This window comes from Anabas testudineus, chromosome 19 (genome assembly GCF_900324465.2).
Source record: "Anabas testudineus chromosome 19, fAnaTes1.2, whole genome shotgun sequence".
Classification (NCBI taxonomy): Eukaryota; Metazoa; Chordata; class Actinopteri; order Anabantiformes; family Anabantidae; genus Anabas; species Anabas testudineus.
In genome coordinates this window covers 8,350,033-8,374,091 of record NC_046628.1, presented here as the reverse complement: position 1 = coordinate 8,374,091, position 24,059 = coordinate 8,350,033, and the positions used below count along the sequence as shown (strand labels likewise).

Here is a 24,059-nt window from a genome sequence, read left to right as displayed (position 1 = left end):
CAGGAATATGCTTAAAGCGAATACTATTGCATGCAACGACTTAAATCCCTTTAATGCATTTGTGGAACTGGCCATATCTATGGATGCTGTATGATTTCATTTACCTCCATTCTCCAGCACTAACACGCAATGTAATCTCTTGAAAGACTGTTGTTAATATGCGTGTTGATACTGATGCCACATTTGTAAACAGATAAGCAGGTCTCAGTCTGCGCCTGTGTGCATGTATGTGTTTGTGGCTCAGTAAACATAAGGTGGTGCTGTCTTTAAGAGAGAGAGCCTAGGAAGGGGTGATGTAATGTGTTCTCAGACAATGATGTCATCCACTGAGACATGGCAAGGATTTAAAGTGACAAAGGCATTTTCAGCGGCTCCATGTAATGCATCGGTCTAGTCAGGGAGCAGCACCCATGCACCCAGGGGACCTTCATTGAGGAAAAAAATTGCATGTATGAAGTGAGTGCAAAACATAGAGTGTTTCTAGCGCGTATAAATGCAGGCGTTGGCACCTTGATCTAGCAAGCAGCATGTTTTTTAATTAGGATATCTGCAATACAAAACACATTTTGTTACAGTGAGAATAACAGGGTTATGTTGCCATCCAAAAGCAGCCACCCTCTACAGAAGAAAGTCTGAGTTATGTTAGATGCATATTTGGAGAGGAATGAAAGTGTTAATCTCAAATACGGGACATGTGTTGGACTGAAACTAGAATATTTGGTGTTTACCAACTGGAAGAACACCACTGTACTTACATACATCACTTTCTGTTTGATCTATTTCAAACCCTAAATCGTGATAATGGAAATGTTCAAGTTTACCGATGTTTATGTCTTTTTTTTTAAAGTGTGTGTTCCCACTAAGTCGCTGTTAGATCCATATTCCTTCACTCTTTTTACATCCTCCTCGGTCATTTGCCTTTACCAGTTCATTCATTTAAGCTGTTTTTGCGTCTAGAAACTTGTTCTTAACACTGTTACTCGTGCTTTCCCAAAAGAGGCACTCCGACTAACACTCCCTCCCTCGTACGCAGAGCTGGATGGAGTGATGGAGTTGCCGTCACCTTGTTCTTGGACTGTCTCTTCGTTCTCCTCATTTAAACTACTACATTTCTTCGGTCCCTCAGTTTGCTCTTTGTCCGCCTTCCTGTCTTCTGACTGTTCTTTTCTTGTCTTTTCACATTCCTCCAGGTCTTGTTTGCACTCTTCATCCTGAGTTTCTTTGAGTTTCAACCGGCTCTCTTGACTTGAGGTACCTCCACCTTCTATTTGTTGGATCTCCTCATAAACATGTGTCTCTCTTCCTGGACTGGCTGAGGTGTTTAACACTTCTTTCTCATGGGATTCCAGTTTTGAATATTGGAGTTTGTTATCAGCTGACAGGCTGCTTCCATCACCGCCTGTGGACAAAGCGAGATTGGATTCTGTACTGTCTGGGTCAGAAGATCTCCCAGCATTACTGGTCTTGTCATCTGTAGCAGATTCTGTGATCAACAGTTTTTGTTCCTCTTCTGGCTGAGATGATGTTTGGGAGTTCACATTCCCATCATTCTTTGTTATATCCGTGTCTGAGATGCTGAGATCACACGCAATCTTATAGAAGAGTGAATGGTTCTCTTTCATTTTCTCTAAGCTTTCACTCACTGACGATGACATTTCGGTGGAATCGGTCACATCATAAGAGCAAGCTGGTTGGCTGTCGTGGTCTGATATCTCCTCGTTGCATAGTGAGTCTATACCGGGAATCTGCAAAGGTATAAACCCTTGCCACTGATTTATGGAGAGGAACCATTTGGCTCTCAGGTCAGAGGATGAAACATTATTTTCATCATCAGCAGCAGGTTCTTCGAGCTTTGTTTCAGCCCCATAATTGCGTGATCTCGTGAACCCCTTTCCTCCATTTTTCTGGTAGACATGAAGAGAAGAGATATGATAAGGTGAAGCTGGGCGCTTGCTTTTAGTTTTGGCAACCCCTGTTTGTCCACTGTGATCTTTACGTTGTATTTTGTTCCCAAACGTAACTTGACTTTTCTTTTTTTTTTCATTCCCGTCTCTTTCATCTTCATCCTGAGACGTTTGACTAGAAAGCTGAAGTTCTGCAGGACCTCTGATGTTATCCCCACGGTTTCCATGGCTACTTTTCAAGTCATGGTCTGAAAACGGGAACAGAGTAAATGAGTGCATAAAGTCTGTCAGCAGCAGATACTTCTGCTGAAAGTGAACTAATTTTGTGTTGGGTACCTGATTTCATCGTTTGTTTGCTTGTTGAGTCAGGGGACACATGGTGAACCTCCTGCTGCTCCTCCCTGGCTGGTAGTTGATTGTATGAAGTTGCCCTCTCTCTGACTGCACTGATAGATAGATAGACACGCTATTTGTGGAGACTCTTAAATCAAGCACAGACATTTAAATATAAAACAAAGGATCCCACCTCCGTATGACTCTCTCTCGTATTCGTTCCACCCGTCGGAGTTTGGCCTCACGTTGATCAGGGGTCAGACAGAGGTCAGGGTCCATGTCAAGGTTCAGGAGGGCAGAAGGCCGTTCCTCTGCCTGTTGCAGCAATTTCACATTAAAACATTTACACAATGAAACTCTTAGGATAGAAATGACACACAATTATAGAATTGTGCATAATTTGAAGGACCTAATGTTATTGGTGCAAAGTAAATTACCTCTAATGTTAATTCACATTGCACCAGACAGACTTTATGTTTTTTTCTCACAGTACCTTGAGTGCTACACACTATCCCCAACTCCCCGCACTCCCCAGATACCTCTGTCTTACATCAAATGAAATTTGACTTTGATAACAGTGCATTAGTTGAGACCCCAAAATGATGACAAGTTAAAGCCTTGCTGTGTTATGAATCTGTGCTGTACAAGAACATGTATGGTGTGGTTTCATCTGTCTGAATATGCACTGCTTTAATCGTGCCACTCTTTGATGTATTTTCATTTTATTCCAGACTTTCTTACCCTGCTTTCAGAGCCTGCACTTTCATTTCCTAAACCTGCTTGGTCTCCAACATGATGCCTCGAGGTCTCTGAAGCTTCAGCTCTGTTCACATCTGACTCCTTCTTGGAGGACCTCAGTATTCCTTGATGCTGGTGTCTGCTTGTCTTTTTAACATCCTGGTGAATCTGAGCTGAGCACCGGTTCTGATCAGGGCTTTCCAGCAGCAGCCGTCTAGGTGATTTGTTTAACATTTTACTCTGCTCAGCCAGTCTTTGCTGCATCTCAGGGGGGATCTGCTCAGGTAGTGGAGTATCAAGCTCAGCTGGTGGATCCTCAACGGAAACCCGTCTGGCCACAAGAGAGGATGGCAGTACAGATGTAACAACTCGGGTCACCCTTAAAGGAAAGGGGGCCTGAAAAAATACCAGTAAAAGAAAATGTATATCAATATTGGTATAAAACGTAAAAGTAGTGATTCAATCAGGTATGATTAATGATTTGTTCAACCTCCTCTCGTGTTTCTGAACTTTGACTTTGGGTCTGGGAGCCTTGAGCTGGTAAACAAGGTTTCTTCCTATTAGTCAGCCTCTCTTGATGCTTCTTCATCCTCTCAATCTGCTCTTCTTCACTCATCTTCACCTTCTAGAAAACATACAGGCTCTTTAGAATGAGTCATTCATAAACTCTGCAGCACGCCTGCAGAAAAGAGGAAGCAGAATCCATGATGTGCACATCAAGCCACTGCTAAAGAGTGTTATATGTTTACATGTCTCTGTGCAAAGACATATACTGGATGTATATTTGTATGTGTGTGAGCATGTGTTGAAGGGGGTTGGGTGGCAGACTGAGCTACTGTACTGAGACATGAGCTTCTGCTCCCCCCTCTCGCCTAGAACAGGCACTGCAACATGCCCTAATTGCATGGGAGATGAGAGAATCAAAGAATTGGAATTTGGCTGGGATTGCAATGAGGAAAAATTAGCTTTGACTGCTTCTAAATTTGGAGCATTTTGGATCAGACTGCATGCATCCAGGTTTAGATAACTACTGTAGCAAACAGGAAACTATGGAGAATCAAACCTTGGTTGATTGGTTTATTGTTTCTGGTGGGATCCACTTAGAACCAGGCTGGGATTCTAAAATTAAAATGGAAATATAGGAAACAGAAGGAGGATTGGAGAAGGACGAGGGATGATGGGTGGGAGGAAGGAGTGAAAGACACAGAAGAAAGAATGTGATGAAATAGGTTAGAAGAGAGCTAGAAGACAAAACAAAGCCACTGGGGACAAAACAATATCTCGCTTTTTGAACAAAACATCTTTTAAAGCTGCTTAATATACGATGTAGCAAATTAACTATTTTGTTAATATAGTTATTTCCGTTCTAATCTTTTTGTATTTGGTATATCTGTGCAAACCAGATGCATCTTTCTGTGCTTTCATGTTAAGGAGGTCAGGTTGGCTGTTCCCTCTTCTGTGTGCGAGTTCAACAGCGTGGCTGTAGATTCCCTGAGGCACAAGAAAAGAACAAAAATGTACAACAAAAAAAATCCACCTTAAAAATGTTTGTCATTGATAATGTAAATATTAATTAATAATATTATAAATATTTCACACCTCAGATTGAGGCTCTGTATAACCATAGCCTTGATCCCTGCCCTGGTGACTCTCCTGTAGCTCCTGAGGTAGTGGCGGGCGGACCGGTGGCTCTAGCTCCACATCCTGCAGGGATCATTATCACAGGGGAAATGATAAACACAGAAAAGCTATAATCCTCTTCTCTGCTTTTATCATATCCTACTGTAACCATACCAGATGGTCACAGCCTGACTCAACATATTTTAAAAATATAGAATCTATTCCTGTCATGATCCAAACACTCACTGAAGGCAGAACATATAAAAGGTATTTCTAGCCTGTGCAGATCCCATTGTTCTGTCATTATAACCTAATATTATCTCATGCTACAACAATCTATTTCACAGATGAATTAAAACCCTCTGGAAAGACAATAAGTGGACACTTTTAAGATCTTGTCAGCAAATTTCAGATAGATTTAACTTTTATCTTTAGTGGACAACAATTCCATATTTGCTCACAAGCAAAAGACAAGAAACGAAAGAGACAGGAGTCGTACCATTGGCAGGCCACTCTGCAGCCTCTCTGTGGGCGAGCCAGGAGATCCAGGATGTGGTTGGAACACTGAGGGGGGGAGACAGAAAAGGTTCCAGTGTTGACACTGCTCATCTATTGTCAGGTTTGATGTCAGACTAAACTGAGAAAGAAGAAAGATTTTGACATTCTCTGCAGAGTTGGTTTATCACCACCTACAGTGAGTGACGTGAAGAGGGTCTGCTGCTATAAAAGCCTTGTTGTTCAGGCTGATGAGATGGCTACGCTTTACATACATATTGCATTGTTATAGTTTGAATTCATTTGAATCAATTCTACTACTACTAGATCCATTCTCCTGTCCAGGACCTCTTGCCCCATGCATCCATCCGTGAATTTAATATTTACAGTAACAATGTGACTTGTAACTTTCTTTTACACCCTGTAGTATTGAACAAAGGTTAAACACAAGGTGCTCGATATAATACCAAGGCAAATCAAACAACTCCCAATGTGATTTTTGTATTGTCACTCTCTGTTTTTTTTTTTTTTTTTTTTTTTGGTGAAATGCTGCCAATGAACCAATTCAATTGACAGTTGATCTTTTTATCAACAAAAGATTACAGATGGGAGAAGCTGTTGCTCACTGTGGTGCCTCTGTAATCCCAGCAGGAAGCAGAAGTGGTCCCTGTTGACCTTCAGTCCAGCAAGGATGTCCTCCATCATCCACAGCTCTCTCTGAGCCTGCGACTGCTCCTGATGAAAGAAAAACTACTCATTAAATATCACATGAATGTATGAAATTACACAGTACTTAAATTCAACTTGATACGAGGAGGAATGTTTGACTTTAGGGTCAATGGTTAAACAACAGGTAGCCCTTAGTCCTCAAAGAATTGTTTGATATATAGATTTTGATTTAAGGTTGGGCATTCACAATGAGACTTTGTGACTTGTTAACTTGTATATTATTTCAGCAAAAGGCTTTATTTGGTAATTTATAAAATACCTGTGGCACTCCAAAGTTACAGATGTGCTGAAGGTGTGAGCGTATTACAGACAGTTCACTCTCCATTCTCTCATATTGACTCCACACCCTCTCCATTTCCTGAACAAATAAGCAGAGACATTTAAAAAAAACAACAACAAATATTTCATTATATATGCAGAAACCCCAAAGATCCCTGATTTATCTCTAAACTCTGAGTTATGTAAGGTTTGTAAGTGCAGCACATATGTTGCCACTGCTCGTCTCATTTGAGTCCTCTGCCAGCTCAGTCTTTACACACCAATGATACATCACACATTCTGGCCCGGATTGTGACAAGCTCTTCCTGGAGCAAAGACTTCTGGGTCAGTGCTTCTTCCTGGGCGCGAGGCCCCTGGCTCTGCCACTCCTCCAGCTGCAGCCTGGACACTTCTAATGCACATTGGACACCATCCTGCAACAGAAAAAAAAAGTTACACAGCTATTTACATGAATAAAAAACAATATAGTGCTAGCAAACAGACAGTTTAAGTGTACTCTCATAGAATGGGTTTAACTGTGTGTAATGCTGATTGTATTTGAATTCATATTGTAGTTTTCTGGGGTAACTACTGACCTTATCCATTTGCAGCTGGGCCAGTTCTACAGACAGAGACTGCAGCAGTTTGTCACAACCACATAACCTTGTCAGCACAGCCTGAAGAGGGAAATTCAAAGTTCAAAACAATGTCAACTCAGAGAGATACTGCTCATGTGATGATAAATTCCTCTGCTGGTCTAAATTACTAAAGTAAAACTGATGAATACTCACATCTGCATCACTTTCCAGGGGTCTGATTGGTGGGGTTTCCCTCGGGTCAGGCTTTGGAGCCTGAAAAGTTTTGTTAAACATTACTGCTTTAAAATAGTGCTCTTTTTGCTGTATTTACCAATATATGACTTATATGATATTTATATACAATATATTTACTGGAAAAGTTAAGATTTTTTATGAAATCCCTTGTTCGCACTGCTGTCAATGCATATCTAGAGTACTGTGCTCGTATGCATTAATGTTAATACACTAACTTCAATGGTGAGCTAAATAGAGACACTAAAATGAGTTGTACATAGTTGTGCATGAATAAATAACAGTGTAATAATAATAATAATAATAATAATGATAATAATAATAATAAAAGTCACAAATGACTAAAATGATTAGTGACGATACAAAACAGCAAAATGAGCATAAAACAAATCAGTGATACACACACGATAGCTTTGCTGTACTGTTTCAGCAACACAAATACAATTTCCAGGAGACACAGCACAAATATAAAACACCTCAACACCAGTTGACAGTTTCAAAGATTTACCCCACAAGACACCATAAGAACACACAGCGCAACGAGGCCGACTGTACCATGGCAGGCGGTAGCACACAAACGGACAAATGGCTGCGGTGATGGTGATGGTGGTGGTGGTGGTGGTGTGGGTGTTGAGGAGCATGTGCGGCTCTCGATGAGGGGGGTAAAGGGGGAAGTATGTCTGCATGTGCTCCTGTAGAGTAGCTCTGAACGGACAGCATGTAGACAACAACAAGTAAGAAAAGCAGAGAGAGTTAGAATTACTGTAACACTGGGACAATTCGAATCAAAGCTGCACACTAGTCTGGATGTTTTGATGTACGTTTATTGTTCGGCTCACCTTTGCCAAAGGTCTTCTTCCACTCGGGAGATGATGGACTGAACCATATGTTGGTGTAGGCTGTGAATAAAATAAAATAAACAGTGAAAAGTATATAAAATTAAATATTAAATATGAAATTAAACGTGGACTTCATTGTCTGAGTATTGCACCTTCTCAATATTCAAAAGACCCTCAAAGAACTAAAAACTGGACTGTTGAACTCCAGCTCAAAATATATTATTCTAAATTTATATATTCTTAATTTAATATCCAAATTAATGGTATCTTAAAATTCCAACATCATACATTTGTACATACACATATCTGTATGTTGTAAAATGTTACCATCATGTCCTCACCTTGCTTAGACTTTGCCACCTCTCTGTGACTGGAGTATTAGGAGTGGATTTAAACTCCAGCTTAGGTGAGGCAGGTGCATAGTACAGGGTCTGTGGGACCATGGCTGGGTCATCATGAGGTCGAATGTCAACCCTTCCCACTGGAGTATGAGGTCGTGATCCCAGCTGACCTCTACAGGTCAAAGAACCTGTTCCCATAGTGTCTGTCTGTGTTGGTGGTGTGTTTTGTCGAGGAAGAGGATCCTCCTCTTGATTTGGACCACAAGCTCTCCTTCTGCTGAATTCAGGTGGGCTGGGTGTTCTGTTTGAAGGGCTGCGGAAACATCACAGGAAACAGAACCACATGTCAAAGCACTGGAACATTTCTCCGATACATTTTCTCCTTTAACTAAACCGCTGCCACTTGAATATTCAAACAGATGACTTGGCTACCTGCTGCTTCTGTGACGCACACCCCGCCTCCCCCTCTGCTGCGACGTCCCCATCCTTCCACAGGTGAGGTGACTGGGTTCACTCAGAGTCCTGCTGACATGCCTCTGTTTTTGAGGGGGACCCTCCACATCAGAGGGGGACTTAGGGAAGTCCACCGATTCACTGCTGCCGCCTATCTGTGTGAAATCCTGATAACTTGAGCAGCGCCTGGAGAGATCACAGGTGGAGCACATGAACACATACGCAATACACAAGTGTAATCATTATAATGGTTGACATATCTCCAATAGCACCTCATGTCCACAGTGAATAGTGTTGTACCTGCTCATTGAGCTGTCTGGCTCCATCGCAGCAGACTGACTGAGGGCTCGGACCCAGCCTAACATATCCTCCTGGGTGTCAGCGCTGAAGAAATAAGAACGCATTCCCTGGTGCACCACCTTGTTTCAGGGACATTATTTACAATGTTACACGTAATTTTTCCCATAATGAAGTGAAAACTGGTTTTGTTTTTTGTTTTTTTCGTCTACATAACTTTAATGTAGTTGTAAAGTATCTAATAACAAATAGATGTTCAGAATAAATGACTAAATGAACCTTGTACCTTGAAGGTGAACTTCCTGTTCTTGCATTCTCGTGGTGTGCAGAACAGGATTTTGTAGCTCGGGAGAGGGATGCTGCCGAGCACAGATTCTTCTCTGCTGTCTGGTAGAGGACAGAAATAAAGGGACCAAAAGAAGAAATGCATTGTTGCACATTCACATAAAAAGTGTTTTGTCGTCTAATCAAAGTGCTGGGCTACAAACTGTTCACATTACCTTTGTAGTAAAACAGGCAGTAGTTGGAGAGGACAAACCATCTTCTTTTCCACAGTTTCAATCCAGAGCTATCCTGCACAACGATGATTTGTTACGGGCTGATCTTTGCTTAACTTGGTGACATACATGTGCAGTGATGCAGTTATCATTTAGAATTAGATCAGTGAATGTACAATATTACTTTTTTGTTCAGCCATCCTCTAATGACCACAGGACAGTTGGGGTCTCGCTTGGCAGCCTGACATCTTTTACCAAATGTTTGTACCTTTCCATCATGCTCCTGTTGTTTTCAAAGGGAATAATACATTTGTATACACTGTGCATGTGCATATAATGACAAGATAACCATACAATCTGGGAAACAAACCTTTATGACAGGAAAGTAGGAAATGGTGGCCACGCTGGATGCTTGACTTACTCTGTCCTGGTCGTCCATTCTGCAAGGAAAAAAGAGATTTCACATACAGACTCTCATTTAGATACTGTATAAAGGGAAATAGATGGGAATGAGTAGATCAAATTTTGTAAGACTTTATGCTTCTGGACCACTGAAAGATGTATTTCGTCCTCAAAATGATAGGGCCACTGCAGCAGTATATGGAACTAAAACTTACCCCAACTGTGTATTTGAGCAGGCCTTATTCAACACTGTATTAAACAGGTGTCTTCATGGTTATAATAACTGTACAAGCACACGAAAGTGCACAATGCAATTCAAACAATTTAGGATTTTTCAGATCACATATTCCCAAAATGTCTAAACACATGACACTGTACACAACTGAACAATAGCTCATTAGTTTGAAGCTCTGCCTGCCTGCACTGCTGAATGAACTACTGTGGTTGCGCCTGTTCGGTGTGGCTAAGACACAAGGCCTTACCAATACAATGTGAATTAGGATCTCTCTCTGTAGAAGCAGTCACTCCCATGAACAACACCCTGTAGGCTCAAAGCACACAAATGCCACGTTCCCATATAGTTGAGATGTTTTCCTAGTCAACTGTTCATTCTCTCAGAGGCTCGGCGTTGTCCTCTCCCACTTCCAGCAAAGCTCTCCCACCATTCTATTCTGAGCCATAACAGGCTGGTGCGCATCCCCACTATGAAACTGACAGGTGACAGCTGCATCGCCGTGGTAGCTGGGAGGGGCCTGGGACCGTGTGAAAAACAATCTGGCAGCAGGGACGGGCTGGTATGAGAGACAAGATTTGGAATGTGTCCCAAAGTACGGAACTGTAGCCTGGACGTCTGAGGACAGAAAACCAAAATAAAAGCGCGGTATGTTGACTAGACAGATATGCAGCAGGGGTGGAGCTCACTTTGTCAGAGTTACGTGTTTCTGGAGAATCAGAATTCATCAGCATATTTGGTACCTCGGGCCACATGGTCGCACGTCTCTTGCACCTGCACCTGCTGTACAACCCAGGACTCCTTTTGATAGCAATGTATGTATTGCACTAGTTTATATGAATACAACTCACTCTCTTTTTGACATTTCACGTACAGTTAGGTTCACATAAATATGTCATAGTCATGCTGATTATTAGTGTATAGCAAAGTCTGACCTTACCTAAGTGGACATTAAAGTACTTAATTAGTACTAGCTGTGTGTAATACTGTATATGTGTAAGAACAGTTTCATAAATTATAATGAATGTTTGTTTCTTGTTTAATATGTTTTTAAGTTTATTTCTTAAATAATTTGTTATACTATATACTATATTATGTGTAAGATCTGTGTGTAAGATAATCACGCCACTAACAAACAGAGGTTAATTCCAACAACTGTTCCACCTGCTGCAGCTTCCACAGCAAAGCTTTGTTTTACAGCTTATCTAAACTGTTGTTGACCTTCATGAAGCAACGATACAGATGAACTTGAAGATAAGAAATCACGAGAAAGATCTCACACCAAGCCTCCACAAGCACTCGTGGGTAACCCAAAGGGTTGACACAGTTTAGTATCCACCATCTACGTTAGTATCAACCGCAGTCCTCTGCTAGTAAGACACGCAGCGAAGGAGCAATAACAATTAAGTCTTTGTAAGAGATGAGAGCAGAAACTAACCACCTCATTGCCACTGGGGGTTATGTGGGTGTTGTGAAATATTTAGAAAATCTCCTTCTTAGTCAGTGGGGGTCATTTGCTAGGGAGAAGACTTAAAATGCTAAAGAGGGATGGAGAGGAGGACAAATGGTGGGTTTGTGTACCACACAGAGTGCGCTTTGTGGACTCTGGAGCATCATGTGAAGTTGGGAACCAGGCATGTTGAATACATCGCGCTGGAAAATATCCTGCCTCTCGGTCAACAAAAACATTTGCATGTCTCCTACATTCTCATGCCTTTGAATGTCAACAAAATCATCGCTATACATTTGACCTTTATAAGTTAAGCAGTGAATCGAGCTAAACACATGCAGGATTTCTGTAGGCAGCACAAATTGTACGTATTAAGTTGGGTTTTAGGAGGCATACAATTTACTGGGTAAAGACAGATGGAACATCACAGCTTGGCAAAGCTGAGAAAAAGCCCCCTGGTAGGGCTGTAATGTTTCAGCCACAGATAATACATCACATTAGCCATGCTGCTTCACAATACTGTTAAGTTAGAGCAAGAGTATTATTTCTGTTACATGCATGAGATGACAGGAAAATTAATTGAACTTTGTTGAATGAATGAAAATAAAACTGGGATACAATTAAATGTCTTCTTGACACAATTATGTTAAATGTTTAAATACTATTTAGATTTACTTGAGACATAAATCATAAGATGCCATATTGCTGTACCTGGCTAATTGTGCTCGCCTGCTGACTGCTTCATGCTCCATCCTTTGGCACACTTCCTCACAGCATCTCCTCAGGCTTGGCTGCCCTCTTCTTGGCTACCACAAGCTCCTGTTGCCCAAACAGTCACAACAGTCTCCTGCTATACTCCGTTTCTCTCCTCGTACCTGTGAATCTCCCTCTCTGTTTCTCACTCCTTCCCTCTGCTCTGACTTGTAACAGCAGTGTTTGTGTAGTTGATCCACCTACACTGGCTCTTAACAGTCAGTCTGCTTTTCTGTCCTCTAACAGTGAGCCCCTTCTTTCTTCGCCCTGCTCCTCTTCATCTTCTTCTACTTCTCCTTCTTCAGTGCCCCTCCCTCTCACCGTGCCCTCGACAGCTTCTCTGTCCCACAGTGTGGGTTTGTGACAGAGGAATTTAGAAAAAACAGCTGTCCCTCATTCTTGTGTTCAGCCCTTTGCGTTATTTGCATTTCACTTCTCGTCTATCTTGATATAACTCTATGAGGATAAAAGATTTGGATGCCAGTCTTAAATTATGACCTTTAGTAAAGGCCTGACCATTCAAAGTATGAACATCTGAGTGCAAAGGCTAAACGGTTTTATTTTGCTTGCAAACAGTCCCTGGGGAGAACAGCAAATAAACGTAGGCTACAATAAATAACTTTAATTGATATTAAAACTACAATTAGCATCTTTTGGGAATCGAGCTAGCTCTTACATGATGTGAAAATGTATCCAGCCAGGGCATCAAGTACTAATGCTGTGTTAATACTGTGAATCCACTGTCAGAACTTAATGTGTTTCACAGATAGGCGCAAGGTACACTGCATGCATTACTATATGATATACTGGGTTTGACCGTCTGTCATTGGTTAGAAAGAGAAGCCTTGCTCAAACACTTCAATTATTATTATTATTATTATTATTATTATTATTATTATTATTATTATTATTATTATTATTATTATTATTATTACAAATTATTTATGAGTTTCACTTGTGCAGTAGATTGTATTATATGTTCAGTTTCTGGTTCTAAATTACATCTTATCACTGTGATCCTCCATCTGTTCCAGCACCAACTTACTGAAACATATAAATATAAGAAATTTGTAGGCTTGGACAGCATTCTCGCTACATTAAGATAAGTCACAGAGTATACGTTTGAGATTTGATAAAAAGGTTATTTAAATGCTTTAAAAGTTAAAGAATTACAAGGTAAGCTAAAAATCACACGTGCCGTTCAAACATAACATATACAAACAACAGACGTAATGTGTAACATAGCTTTTAACTATCAGATACAATCACATGCTCTCATAATTGGTTAGTCTAGACTTTAAAGGTTTTCACAATTAGGCAAAAGCTTTCTCCCCAGATAGCAGACTTTTATTTAGCTTTCCCGCTGCTCTGAGTCAGCATCTTGTGGAGTTCTTCAAATATTCTCAAGATAGAAACTGAAGCACCCCTAATGCACTCGGCTTTCATGCAAATACACGAGAAATACGGCACTCGGCTAATCCAGCTGTAAGAAGACAGGTGTACAGTGCTTTAAGGTGAGAGGAGTGACAGCATTTCTAGTCATGAATAATATCAAACCCTAGACAGAAAGAAGAGCGCATGAAAGCTGTGGGCCACTACACATGCCTCTGGAGAGCTGGCATTATTTCTGTACAAGAGGAAGATATCAAAGGCATTTTAAGTGCTATGATAAGAAAAGGGAAGATAGGAGAAAAGCCAAGTGTAAAATGATTCTCACATGGCAGCAATCTGCAGTCTGCTGGCTAGTTGGTGTGAAGATTTAAATATATGACTCATGTGGTGCAAATGTTCTAATTATGTCGGAGAAAATACAGTGTTCAAATCATCTACTCTTCAAAACACAGTGTACTGCAACAGCAACATGACAGAAAAAAAACTCAAACCAACACTCAACACTAATAATAATGGAATCTTATAATTAGTACCTCACATGTCCCGGGCATTTGGTCTTAACCAGAAAGGTCATGACCTCAGATACCCAGGATGTCCAGTTCTCACAAGGGACAAATCTGTCTTCCGTCAGATATTTACGACCCCTCCCATTTAGCATACTACACAATCAGCCCTGCTGACTGACAGCTGTGTGGCTACACTACTTGTGGGACACTCTCATATAGCAGGCAGGAAGGGTGTTTCCAAACACTCATGGGAAATGTGGTTCATTTTTGAGCCTGAACAAGACAGAACATAAAAAGAATGACATTTATAAAAATGATATTATAGAAAGTAACTGGATGTAATGCTTCAAATTAACAGGAAAAGAAGTGCTTCATAATTCCAAGATTTATAAAATATAATTAAATCATTGTACAAGCATTCTGATTTATCTACATCCTGTGATAACATACTAATTTTACTTCTTATTTTGGTGTTGTGTTATAAAGGTGACTATAGCATACAGAGATCTGAATCTGTATTGTAGGAACATTTTTTTTTTTTTTGCCTGCAGCGTTGTACAGACCTCAGGAGTCCAGAAGGTGGAGATGATCACTCATTTGTACAACATGTACAGCTTCCACCAGCAGTTTTAGAAATCTAATATTTCTTGTGTTTAAGTGACAGAGTTCCGTTAAAAGATGTTAATGAATTTCAAAGAGATGATTAAATTACCAAAAAAGAGCCATACAATTACCACAAATGATGTGATGATCTTAATTGTAGTACAGTTGTGGCCTACAAAGATGTATATATTCCTTCACAAATATTTCTATATATACTATGTTAATACTTTAAATTTTACCATGCTGTTACCTGTTATTGTTCTTCAACAATTTCTAATGTGGTCAAATATATGAAAAACAAACATACAAACAAACAAACAAACAAACAAAACATTTTAGATATATGTTATAGATAATATAACATAAAAGTGTTTTTGGATCATGTCAATGTAGAGAAAATGCACAAATGCATTTTTCAAAACAATTAAAAACTTTTTTTATGATGTGGCTGCAAAAACCAAATACTGTATATGATATATACAGTTTAAGACGTGAGAGACAAAAAAAAGGTTGACTATGTACAAAACATATTTTTTATTTATTTGAAGATTTGTGTAACTGTGTAACATTTTTTCTTAACAATAATAGATTTCATTATAGTACTTTACTGTACAGTGTTTTACTGTCTCTTAAATGAAAGAAAAAAAGCAGATGCAAAAAATGTTGAAATGATTTGAAAAGATTATTCTCCCATTTTAATACAACCAGTTTTAAAAGTCGTACATGTAGTGTCAAACTCTTTAAATTTGGACTACTGGAGCAGATACCTGTGGTCCCTGAATGGTGAATGAGAGTGGTGTGTGTGTACAGTGTGTGTGTGTTCTGTAAATTAGCAACATGTAACCGATGCCCCCACCAGGTTATGTTAGACCGAAGACAGTTTGAACATGGGCCAGTAGCCACACGACAGTAAATCAACTGGGACAAATGGTGTCAGAATAAATGAGTGCTGCACATCATCAGTAGGTTGGTGCTGGACCACACAGACGAGCACATAAGCTGTGCTGAACACAACCTACAAACCTGCTGCACAACTGAAACTCATAAATTATGTTTGCAGATTAAAACTGATTTGAACTGTATGATATAAAAGATACATTAGAATTTTTATTTGTTCACAGTAGTAATTGGTTCATCAAGAAGACTGGAAATGACTGTTACTGTTTTCTATTTGATGTAAATAAAAAAATATTCTATATTGTCGCAAAACAGTCAACACAGCAGCATGAAATGCAAGATACTGCACCCTCCGGCCCCTATGTCATACTATATCTGTCACTTATATAGCTAGTGCCTCTTTGCTAATGACACAAACTTAGAGTTACCTCTCACTCACATGCCAAGCATAAGCCCACACGTCCAGATACAAACATTAGGGCGCTGTTGCCCTGGTCGTGATTATTCCAGGATCAGGGTCTCTTTTTGTTTGCTTTGGTCCTTGATGGACGTTTGCCATATGGGTTTAATTGTCCCAGCTGTAAATCTTCACTTACACTCGACACAGGAACCACAATGTAAATCATGCTGAGAGTTCAGTAGTTATATATACATACAGTTATGTAACTACATGTTTGTTTGTTCTGTTGTTAGTGAAGCAAATATGTGTTCATATATTATTTTTAAAATCTATGACGTGTACAGTATTTTGGAAGTGTATATGAAATAGGGTCATTTCTGCCTGCTGTTTACACATACTTATTAAGTACCCATCGGGACTTTGCAGTCAAAGGGAATTTGACCTCGTGATCAAGATTAACTTTCAAATGAGCATCTCTGTAAATTAAATGGCGGACCTCAACAATTAGTTGGAAAGATTAACAGCATGTCATGTAAAAAAACGTAAAAAACGATATGATGCAAAACTTGCTGTTGATCTTTAGCAAATATGCAACAAGTAGAAGTGGCTTTTTTAACATCTATGTGACACATTAATTTTTCAAAAGTTTTCTGGTGACCCCTGTTATTGATGTCTCAGTCAAACTTGACCTCTGTTATGCAGTATGTAATGAAATGACTGCAAATAAGTGTAATACTGGCTTGGCTCGTGTGCAGTTAATCATCTTGGTGCTTGGTAAATGAGGTTGCACGATGCACCGGGCCTCCAAAAGTGTGAATGTTTTGTGTTTGTTGATATGCGCCAGTTTTAGTTCCTGTAAAGCTCATGCTTTAGGTGTGAAGGCAGCGGGAGTTGAGGCCCACCTGTCAAAGCAGGAAAGCGATCTTCTGGCTGGGACCTCTCACATATCAAAGAACCCCCCTTTAACCCAGAGGGGAGTGATTCTCAATCCTCCTTCTAAATCCGCAGCTAAAGCCAGAGACGATCAATGCTGTGAAGACTTTACATTGTATGCAACCTTATCTTGGCAACACACAAAGGCTTTCACCCATTAGGGAATAATTACAGACAGAAAAATTAGCTCATTGAGTTAAAGGAGCTCAAGTTCATTATAAATGGTTATTTGTGTGAAATTCAATTTCAACTGGAAACAATAATATGGGAAAATGTTTTGGTTAAACTATAGACTTTATTAATAGCAAATCACTGAATATTCATAAATATTAAAATCAATACATAAATATCCAATCTGATATTGTACTGTAGAGCCACACATACATTATACAATACAGGAGTATTAAAGAAAAAAGTCCACAAAAATAGAAAAATATTCCTCAAAAAATGAGCCTGTTGTTTGAGTTACTCTGATTTAAAGGTGTTTTAAACATTAAATCAGAATTTCACATATACTTGGTTTTCATTCAGATTGTCTAAGAATTGTGCATGAAGACTGAATTCCAACCCAGAAACCTGGCAGAATCTTTTTCGTGATAGTTGTCCTAACTTTATGCAACAGCTTAACTGCCCTCTCTGCTCCCTCACCAGCAACAGCATAAAAATGTATAATCCCTGCAGGCTGGTCGATGTAAACTCCTATTTTGGAGCAATATGGGACGTCAACAATGTCCTTGTTTACGCCATTAAACCAGAACTGGTAACACGTTCCTGACCAACACAGACCCCATGACTCCTCATTTTCTCCGAGGCCGCTTGGGCCAGAATGTGCCCTCCGTCCTGCTTCTTCATAGGTGACTCCAATTACCACCCACCCTGAATACTCCACCTCCCAGTAAGCCCTCATGTTCCAGATCCCCTCTTTGCAGACAACCTTTGAAGAAAACAATAAAAACAATTCATTATTTGTTTCTTTGTCAGGTACTTTACACATATGTATAATTCTGTGACTCACCTGTGGAGAGTACTCGTATCTTTCTGGTCTATCCAGGACGGGACAAACCTCCTCAGTTCTACGACACACCTTACAGCCGCTGTCAGATATCCACAACATCTTATTGGCTGTCTTATCATCCAAAGACAAATTTATCCAGTCTAAAGGAGAAAATCAATCAATTGTATTTGATGTATTTCTACTATAAACCTAGAAAACTATTGGCAAATATTTAAAAATTTGAGAAACTAAATCTATACATACATTTCATTAGCTCAGCTCTGCTTGTTGGCTCCGGGACGCCTGGCACATAAACATTTTCTGTGAAGAGAATTGGATAACACATGCACACAGAGTCATTACCTGCATGAACCTTTTCATTTTTGTTGGGTTTAACATTCTTACCTAGAAAAGTGAAGGACAAAAGGTAAATGGCAAGTAAATAATGAAGAGTTGTTTCACACAAATGACATAAAATTCAAATAAAACAAAACAATCCTGCCATAAAATTAGATTGTTGCAAAATCTTAAGCTTTGGGCTGCTGTTTTACACGATATACCATTCACTTTAAACAGTGTAAATTGTGAGCTAGATATTTTAACACAACAATTTTTAGTAAATGTCTTATTCTGAAAGTACTCATTTACAAGTGCACATCTAAATGATGTGGAAGTGTGTTCATATTCCAAAATAATAAGTTATAAGTTTAATAATAAGTTATAATAATAAGTACGCACAGTATGGAAAAAATAAAGTAAAAAATAAAAATAGTCTAAGCTGTGATTTGACATTTTAAAAACAGAATTGATTAAAAATATAGGTATGGTATGAAACACTGTGTGTTAAATTATTTTCATTTATTTATCCCATATGACAAAATAATTCTGTTTTTCATGTAGATACACTCATACCTGGTTGGCAGAATCCAAAATACAAGCACACAGTGTTTTTAAATTAGACATTTGTCACAAAGTATAATTAAGAAAGCAAGCAGTGAGGTGTGCTTATTAATTTATTTCCAAGCAGAAATAAATGTCGGGCAGACAGAGTGTTTAGAAAAGATGCTAATTCTTAATGTGTTTCATACATTTTGTTTTAATGTGTTACACTGCATTGTGCAAAAATTATTGTACCTGATTTGCCTTTCTCTGAGAGGGTTATTGTAGAGTTGCGTCTTGCTGGCATCTTGAGGTTGTGAACTAATAATCCACATCCAAACACTTCAGATTTCTTCAGTGCATCCAAACTAAAGGTGCAAAGTCTTCGGCTTCCTCTTGACTTTTATAGCCTCTGTAAAGATGAGCCGAGGGGTGGAGGGGGGGTTTTTGTGACTGTCTGAAGGAGGTGTTGGGGTCAGAGGACTGGGCACTCAGCAGGGGTTATGAGAATGACTTTGATGTATGGATTTGAGTAAGGCTAACAGAGAGTGTTTGACGCCCATGAAACTTCAGGAGTCTGTTCCAAAGAGGAAGAAGATTATTGCAGACACGGCTGAAAGTAGGATTCAGGGAGTGGTGTAGTCGAAGTACAGGCAGAAGAAAAATCATACAAACAAAGGCGACTCATAAAACCCAACAAAGAAGATGTTAAACTGGGTCTGATAATGATCTACAGCCCACAACTATCTATTTTTAACACTATGACTCTGTTGTGCATGTAAAGAAGAACGTGTATTTTTAAAAGAAACTATATATTAACAAATTAAATTTATAGAATAAATTATATGTAAACCTTAGTTGGTACCAATATATAGATCCACAGTAGAATCACATGTATGTACTGTCATGTCCCAAGTTAAGAAACCCAGTTTAAGAAAAAGGAAAAGTAATATTATAGGGTACGCAGCAAAATCGGACAAGTGCCTGTTTACTGAGTTATTAGTAGACTTTAAATTCAGTCAGTCTGTTCCTCTTTTATTATTATTCAGATTGAATAAAAACAGGACAAAGTATGATTTACTCAATGCTTTATTATGTATTTAAATGTTTGCATACATTCACACCAAACAAGGAAACCTTATACATTCTTAGCAAACAATAATAATTGAGGAATAAAAATATATATATATATATATATATATATTCATATATAAATATATCAGTATAATCCTTGCGTGGTCCTGTAGTTTCATGAAAGTCCAAAAGAATGGAAGTTCAAAGAATCCAATCAAACCCCAACCCGGCTGCACTTTGTTCCCTCAACTGAAACACTAACCCTTTATTACAATAGGATCAAAATATTTTCAGTCCTCTCTCAGCAAGAGATCAGCTCATGATCACTGACGTTTAGATGATATTTTATAGTGTCAGTTCAGTCCTTTATTCCTCGTTCTTTCTGATTAAACAGTGAGACTGAGTCCCCACCCAGAAACCTGGCATAATTCTTTCTTCAAAGGAGCTCTTAATCTGCTGCAAAAGTTTAACCTCCTTCCCTTCTGTGCCCTCCTCTCCCTCCTTCACCTCATCCACAGCATAGAAATTTAGGATCCCAGCAGGCTGATCAAGGTATACACCCATTATAGAGCATTTAGGAATCCCCAAAATCTCTGTACTTTGGCCGTTGTGCCAGGCATGATAGCTGGAACCGCTCCACCCAACACCCCACGACTCCTCGTTCTCTCCCAGGCCACAGGGTCCATCGCTGTTCCTCCTTGCTGCCCTTTCGAATGCAACCCCGACCACGACCCATCCCGAAAACTCCACCTCCCAGTAGCCTCGGAAGCCCAGGATGCCTTCTTTGCAAAGAACCTTGTTGAAAGTTGATGAGAATGTAACTTAGAGCACAACATAACACAACCTGTGATTCATTGTAGCTGCCACAGAGGAGAATTTAGAGCAGTCTCGTGTTCGCCAGTTTGCAATGCCAAACCAGTTGGCTCAACATTTAAATAAACACATGGCTCAGTCCTCTAGTCCATAAGACTGGTATCTATGTTTTACCATCACATCAAACACCATGGCTTATACGTGGTGATGACAAGTTCGTGGCACTCATGCATCATTTTCCACCATCTATCTTAAACATGGTAAATAACAGGGATTTCAGACCAAAATAATCGCAGTACACCTTCATACTGTACCTGTGGAGCATACTCGTATCTCTCAGGTCTATCCAAGACAGGACAGGTGATATCATCGGTCTTACGGGCCACTTTGGCCCCGCCCTCTGTGATCCACAGCATCTTATTGGCTGTCTTGTCATCCAAGGAAAGGTTGACCCAGTCTGAAAAAACAGGAACAGCAAAAAAACAACAAGTGAATTCAATGAATGAATGAATTATGCTAGAGTCGAATTTAGGTACAGTTATACAGGAAAAAGGAAATGGGGAGGGGGGGTGTGGACATGGGGGGCATGGGATTCTTACATTTGATGAGATCAGCTCTGCATTTGGGTTCAGGTATATTTGGCTCATAAGCTGGGATGTTCTCTGTGGGGTGAAGTCAAATATCAAGTCAGGAGAGTAATAGGTGACACACAAACCTAAACCAAAGCAACTGTGTGGTCAGAAGATTGTTTTACCTGAGGCTGCGTTTCCAGCTTTTCCATTTTTCGCTGCAAGAAAAAACAAAAATGTCTTTTTTAGCAATCCATACTAAGATCAACATACTTGGCTGTTATAAATACTATAGGCTATATGGCGTGTGTCAGGTGTGTCTCAGCAGGTGATGAAGTGAGCCTCTGCAAAACGGTGTATACTTAGAAAAGCATCTGCCTCTGTCAGATCATCACATCAGCAACCGCATGCTTTCTGGAGCCAGTGTTTGATTCATGCCAGGCAGTTGGAATTACCAAGACACCTTACATGCTGCGGGGTTGGCTTCACAGTCACACTAGAGCGCAGCGTGACACCTAAAGCAGTTTATCAGATGAGAAGTGGGACAAGATGTGCTCACGCGAATCAGATAAGTTGGGGATCCTGCAGTTGTCGGCTGTTTATTGTGTGTTGTGTGGTTAGGGTTGTCACAGAGATAATGTGAAGATAATGACTTGCAACATGGCACTTGTTGGTTATCCCTGAAATCAATAACAAAGAGCGGGGCTCTTTAATAAAAAGAGCTTCTAGGAATACAGAGTCTGTCAGCATTCATATTAGCTTTGATTACAGTATTGTGTCATAACCTTCCTTGAAGTAATAATTGATAAATTACAGTTACATAACAGTTTTAGCCCTAATGCCCATTCCGTAACTAATACTTTGGTATCATGTGTAAGCATGCGGTCTCCAGGTTTGCGTTAAGGACAGAGCTCAAGATGAGGAGACACTTAATCCCCAAAGCATTAGGATGTCAACATGCGCTAACATAAGTAATGCGTTTTATTTATATCAACAAGCAATGTCACCTCTAGAATAAACTATCTGTTTCATTCACACGTTGAAATCGGCTTGTTTGCTTTGGCACACAGTAATAGCATAATCCATGAATTTTAAGAAGAACTATTAGACTAATGTGGGCTTTGTAGGCTGTGGCTGTGTTAGTGCTGTTACACCGCATGTGAATCCACCTGTCATCATTAGCCACATTTTTAAAACTTAGCGGTTATTGTTACGCCATGCATCACGGATGTCACGTCTAAATGAGCTGATATTTATATCTCTGTTGACTGGATGCAGCAGGAGCCCATGTGAGAACGCTAGGCCACCTGTCTGCATGTAACACAGGGTGATGAAAATAAGTGCTTTGTCTGCCCTGATAACACCATACGGAGATTAACAGAGGAATAACAGGTGCTTGCTTGAGAGTTGGAACTGTACAGTAGACTGAAAAACATTTGGGTCACTATTTCCAGGGTGGCGCAACAACCAGCACAAGCAGATTTTCCTGGCTTTACTTTGTTCGTTTGTGAGGTATATTGTGCCAAGAGCAGAGGGCGCAGTGGTTGATTCAAATGGCACCAGTGAGCACCATAACTCGAAATCAATGAGTCTTGAAATCTTTATGCTGAAAGTAGACTTTTAATACAAAAAAGAAAACTAAAAACATGGAGCAAAAGTGCAGAGGAGGCTTAACAGTGTTTAATATATAAGCAGTACATGTGCTGTATGTTCTGTGCTTGCAGCCTGTGATTCGAGAGGTGCTGCATCAGAGCGCTGTGTCATTACGCATGAGCATCCTCTCAGTTTATCTCCATTCACTAGCAAATGACAGGTTGCACCAAAGTGACTTCATGTAACACTACACACTTGTGGCTGCTTTACGGCTGAACAGCGGGCCCTTCGATTTACATTTCACTCCAGCCAGCTCTTTCGCTCTTCGTGCTGCTGCACTTATACATGAACCAAAATAGCAGGAATGCTTGGAGAAGGCAGAATAGTCCACGCCGGAAATACTGTCCCTACAGCGGGTATAATATTGTTAACTCTGGACCCTCAGTGCTGGCTAAAAGCTGGATTCCTGCAAACTAGCAGACTTCTGCAGATGCAGATGCCCCTGCTTCCCCCTCATGTTCTTACTTGCTTGTTGTAATATAATGTATTAATCATATAATAACACAGTAGAGAAAGTAGAGAGCAGCTCTAAAACTTGAATTAATGTCAGCCATTGTCAAGATTGACATTGTACTGTACAGTGCAGGGAGCAAGTTAAAAACCCAGAGTAGAGAATGTTACATCTGTTTTAATGCACTTGCAGTTCCTTGCTCCCAGGAAATAAAACAAGTTTTTATTCCTTATAATCAGATAAATTAAATTAATGTCAATTAATTATTGTCTTTTTCACATGCACACAATCTCTGACCCATTCACTCGCAATCTGTCTCAGAGGACAACAAAAACCTCCCTATTGGAGACACTGATTCAAGGTTTTATCAGCACATCACATTAATACAAGCATTGCTGATAATGATTTCAGTATTAAATGCTGCAACATTATATAAATATATATATAGCCTATGGGTTATTGCTGTTGTTTCAATATTTCAGAAATTTTGCTAAAATAAATAAATATGTTACATTTAAAAAATAAATAATCTCACTAGTAAATAAGAAATAAAGTTCACCTTTATCCGACTTCCGGGTATCAGAAATTATCCTTGTTGTAGCAGGCATCTTGACACCAGCTTCAGGTTGGACTAACTGTTAAAAGCTGCTGCAGTGAGACTGTCTCAGCCTGATGTCACTGGTGTCTCTGAGTATGATGACTTGGCTTCACTGGGTGACGCTTC

General features: G+C 39.7%; 3 protein-coding genes across 6 annotated transcripts; all 3 read right to left on the bottom strand.

Annotated features, from left to right (window-relative positions):
* Positions 1-594: 594 nt before the first annotated feature.
* si:ch211-234p6.5 (pleckstrin homology domain-containing family A member 7) lies at positions 595-12,357 on the bottom strand. 4 transcript variants are annotated; one of them, XM_026350828.1, is made up of 24 exons: positions 12,130-12,357; positions 9,705-9,774; positions 9,519-9,617; positions 9,338-9,410; positions 9,124-9,224; positions 8,841-8,959; positions 8,520-8,726; positions 8,088-8,400; positions 7,747-7,806; positions 7,463-7,612; positions 6,869-6,928; positions 6,674-6,754; positions 6,359-6,511; positions 6,079-6,177; positions 5,717-5,825; positions 5,095-5,159; positions 4,575-4,679; positions 4,376-4,466; positions 4,039-4,094; positions 3,466-3,600; positions 2,979-3,371; positions 2,431-2,552; positions 2,241-2,350; positions 595-2,152 (listed from the first exon to the last, which is right to left on the bottom strand). In XM_026350828.1, exons 1-24 carry the CDS (start codon positions 12,168-12,170, stop codon positions 954-956), a joined length of 4,011 nt encoding a protein of 1,336 aa, XP_026206613.1. In that variant the 5' UTR covers positions 12,171-12,357; the 3' UTR covers positions 595-953. The 4 variants fall into 4 exon arrangements, with proteins under 4 accessions (XP_026206613.1, XP_026206614.1, XP_026206615.1 ...); XM_026350829.1 differs by lacking the exon at positions 12,130-12,357 and adding an exon at positions 10,219-10,322; XM_026350831.1 differs by having other exon boundaries at positions 2,022-2,152; positions 2,241-2,345.
* Positions 12,358-17,425: 5,068 nt separating this feature from the next.
* Positions 17,426-19,082, bottom strand: LOC113156621 (stonustoxin subunit beta-like). The gene is made up of 4 exons (XM_026351859.1): positions 19,031-19,082; positions 18,161-18,217; positions 17,918-18,057; positions 17,426-17,836 (listed from the first exon to the last, which is right to left on the bottom strand). Exons 1-4 carry the CDS (start codon positions 19,080-19,082, stop codon positions 17,426-17,428), a joined length of 660 nt encoding a protein of 219 aa, XP_026207644.1.
* Positions 19,083-20,215: 1,133 nt separating this feature from the next.
* On the bottom strand, positions 20,216-22,454 carry LOC113156620 (stonustoxin subunit beta-like). Its single transcript, XM_026351858.1, has 5 exons — positions 22,446-22,454; positions 21,417-21,489; positions 21,262-21,324; positions 20,977-21,119; positions 20,216-20,644 (listed from the first exon to the last, which is right to left on the bottom strand). Exons 1-5 carry the CDS (start codon positions 22,452-22,454, stop codon positions 20,216-20,218), a joined length of 717 nt encoding a protein of 238 aa, XP_026207643.1.
* Positions 22,455-24,059: the final 1,605 nt, after the last annotated feature.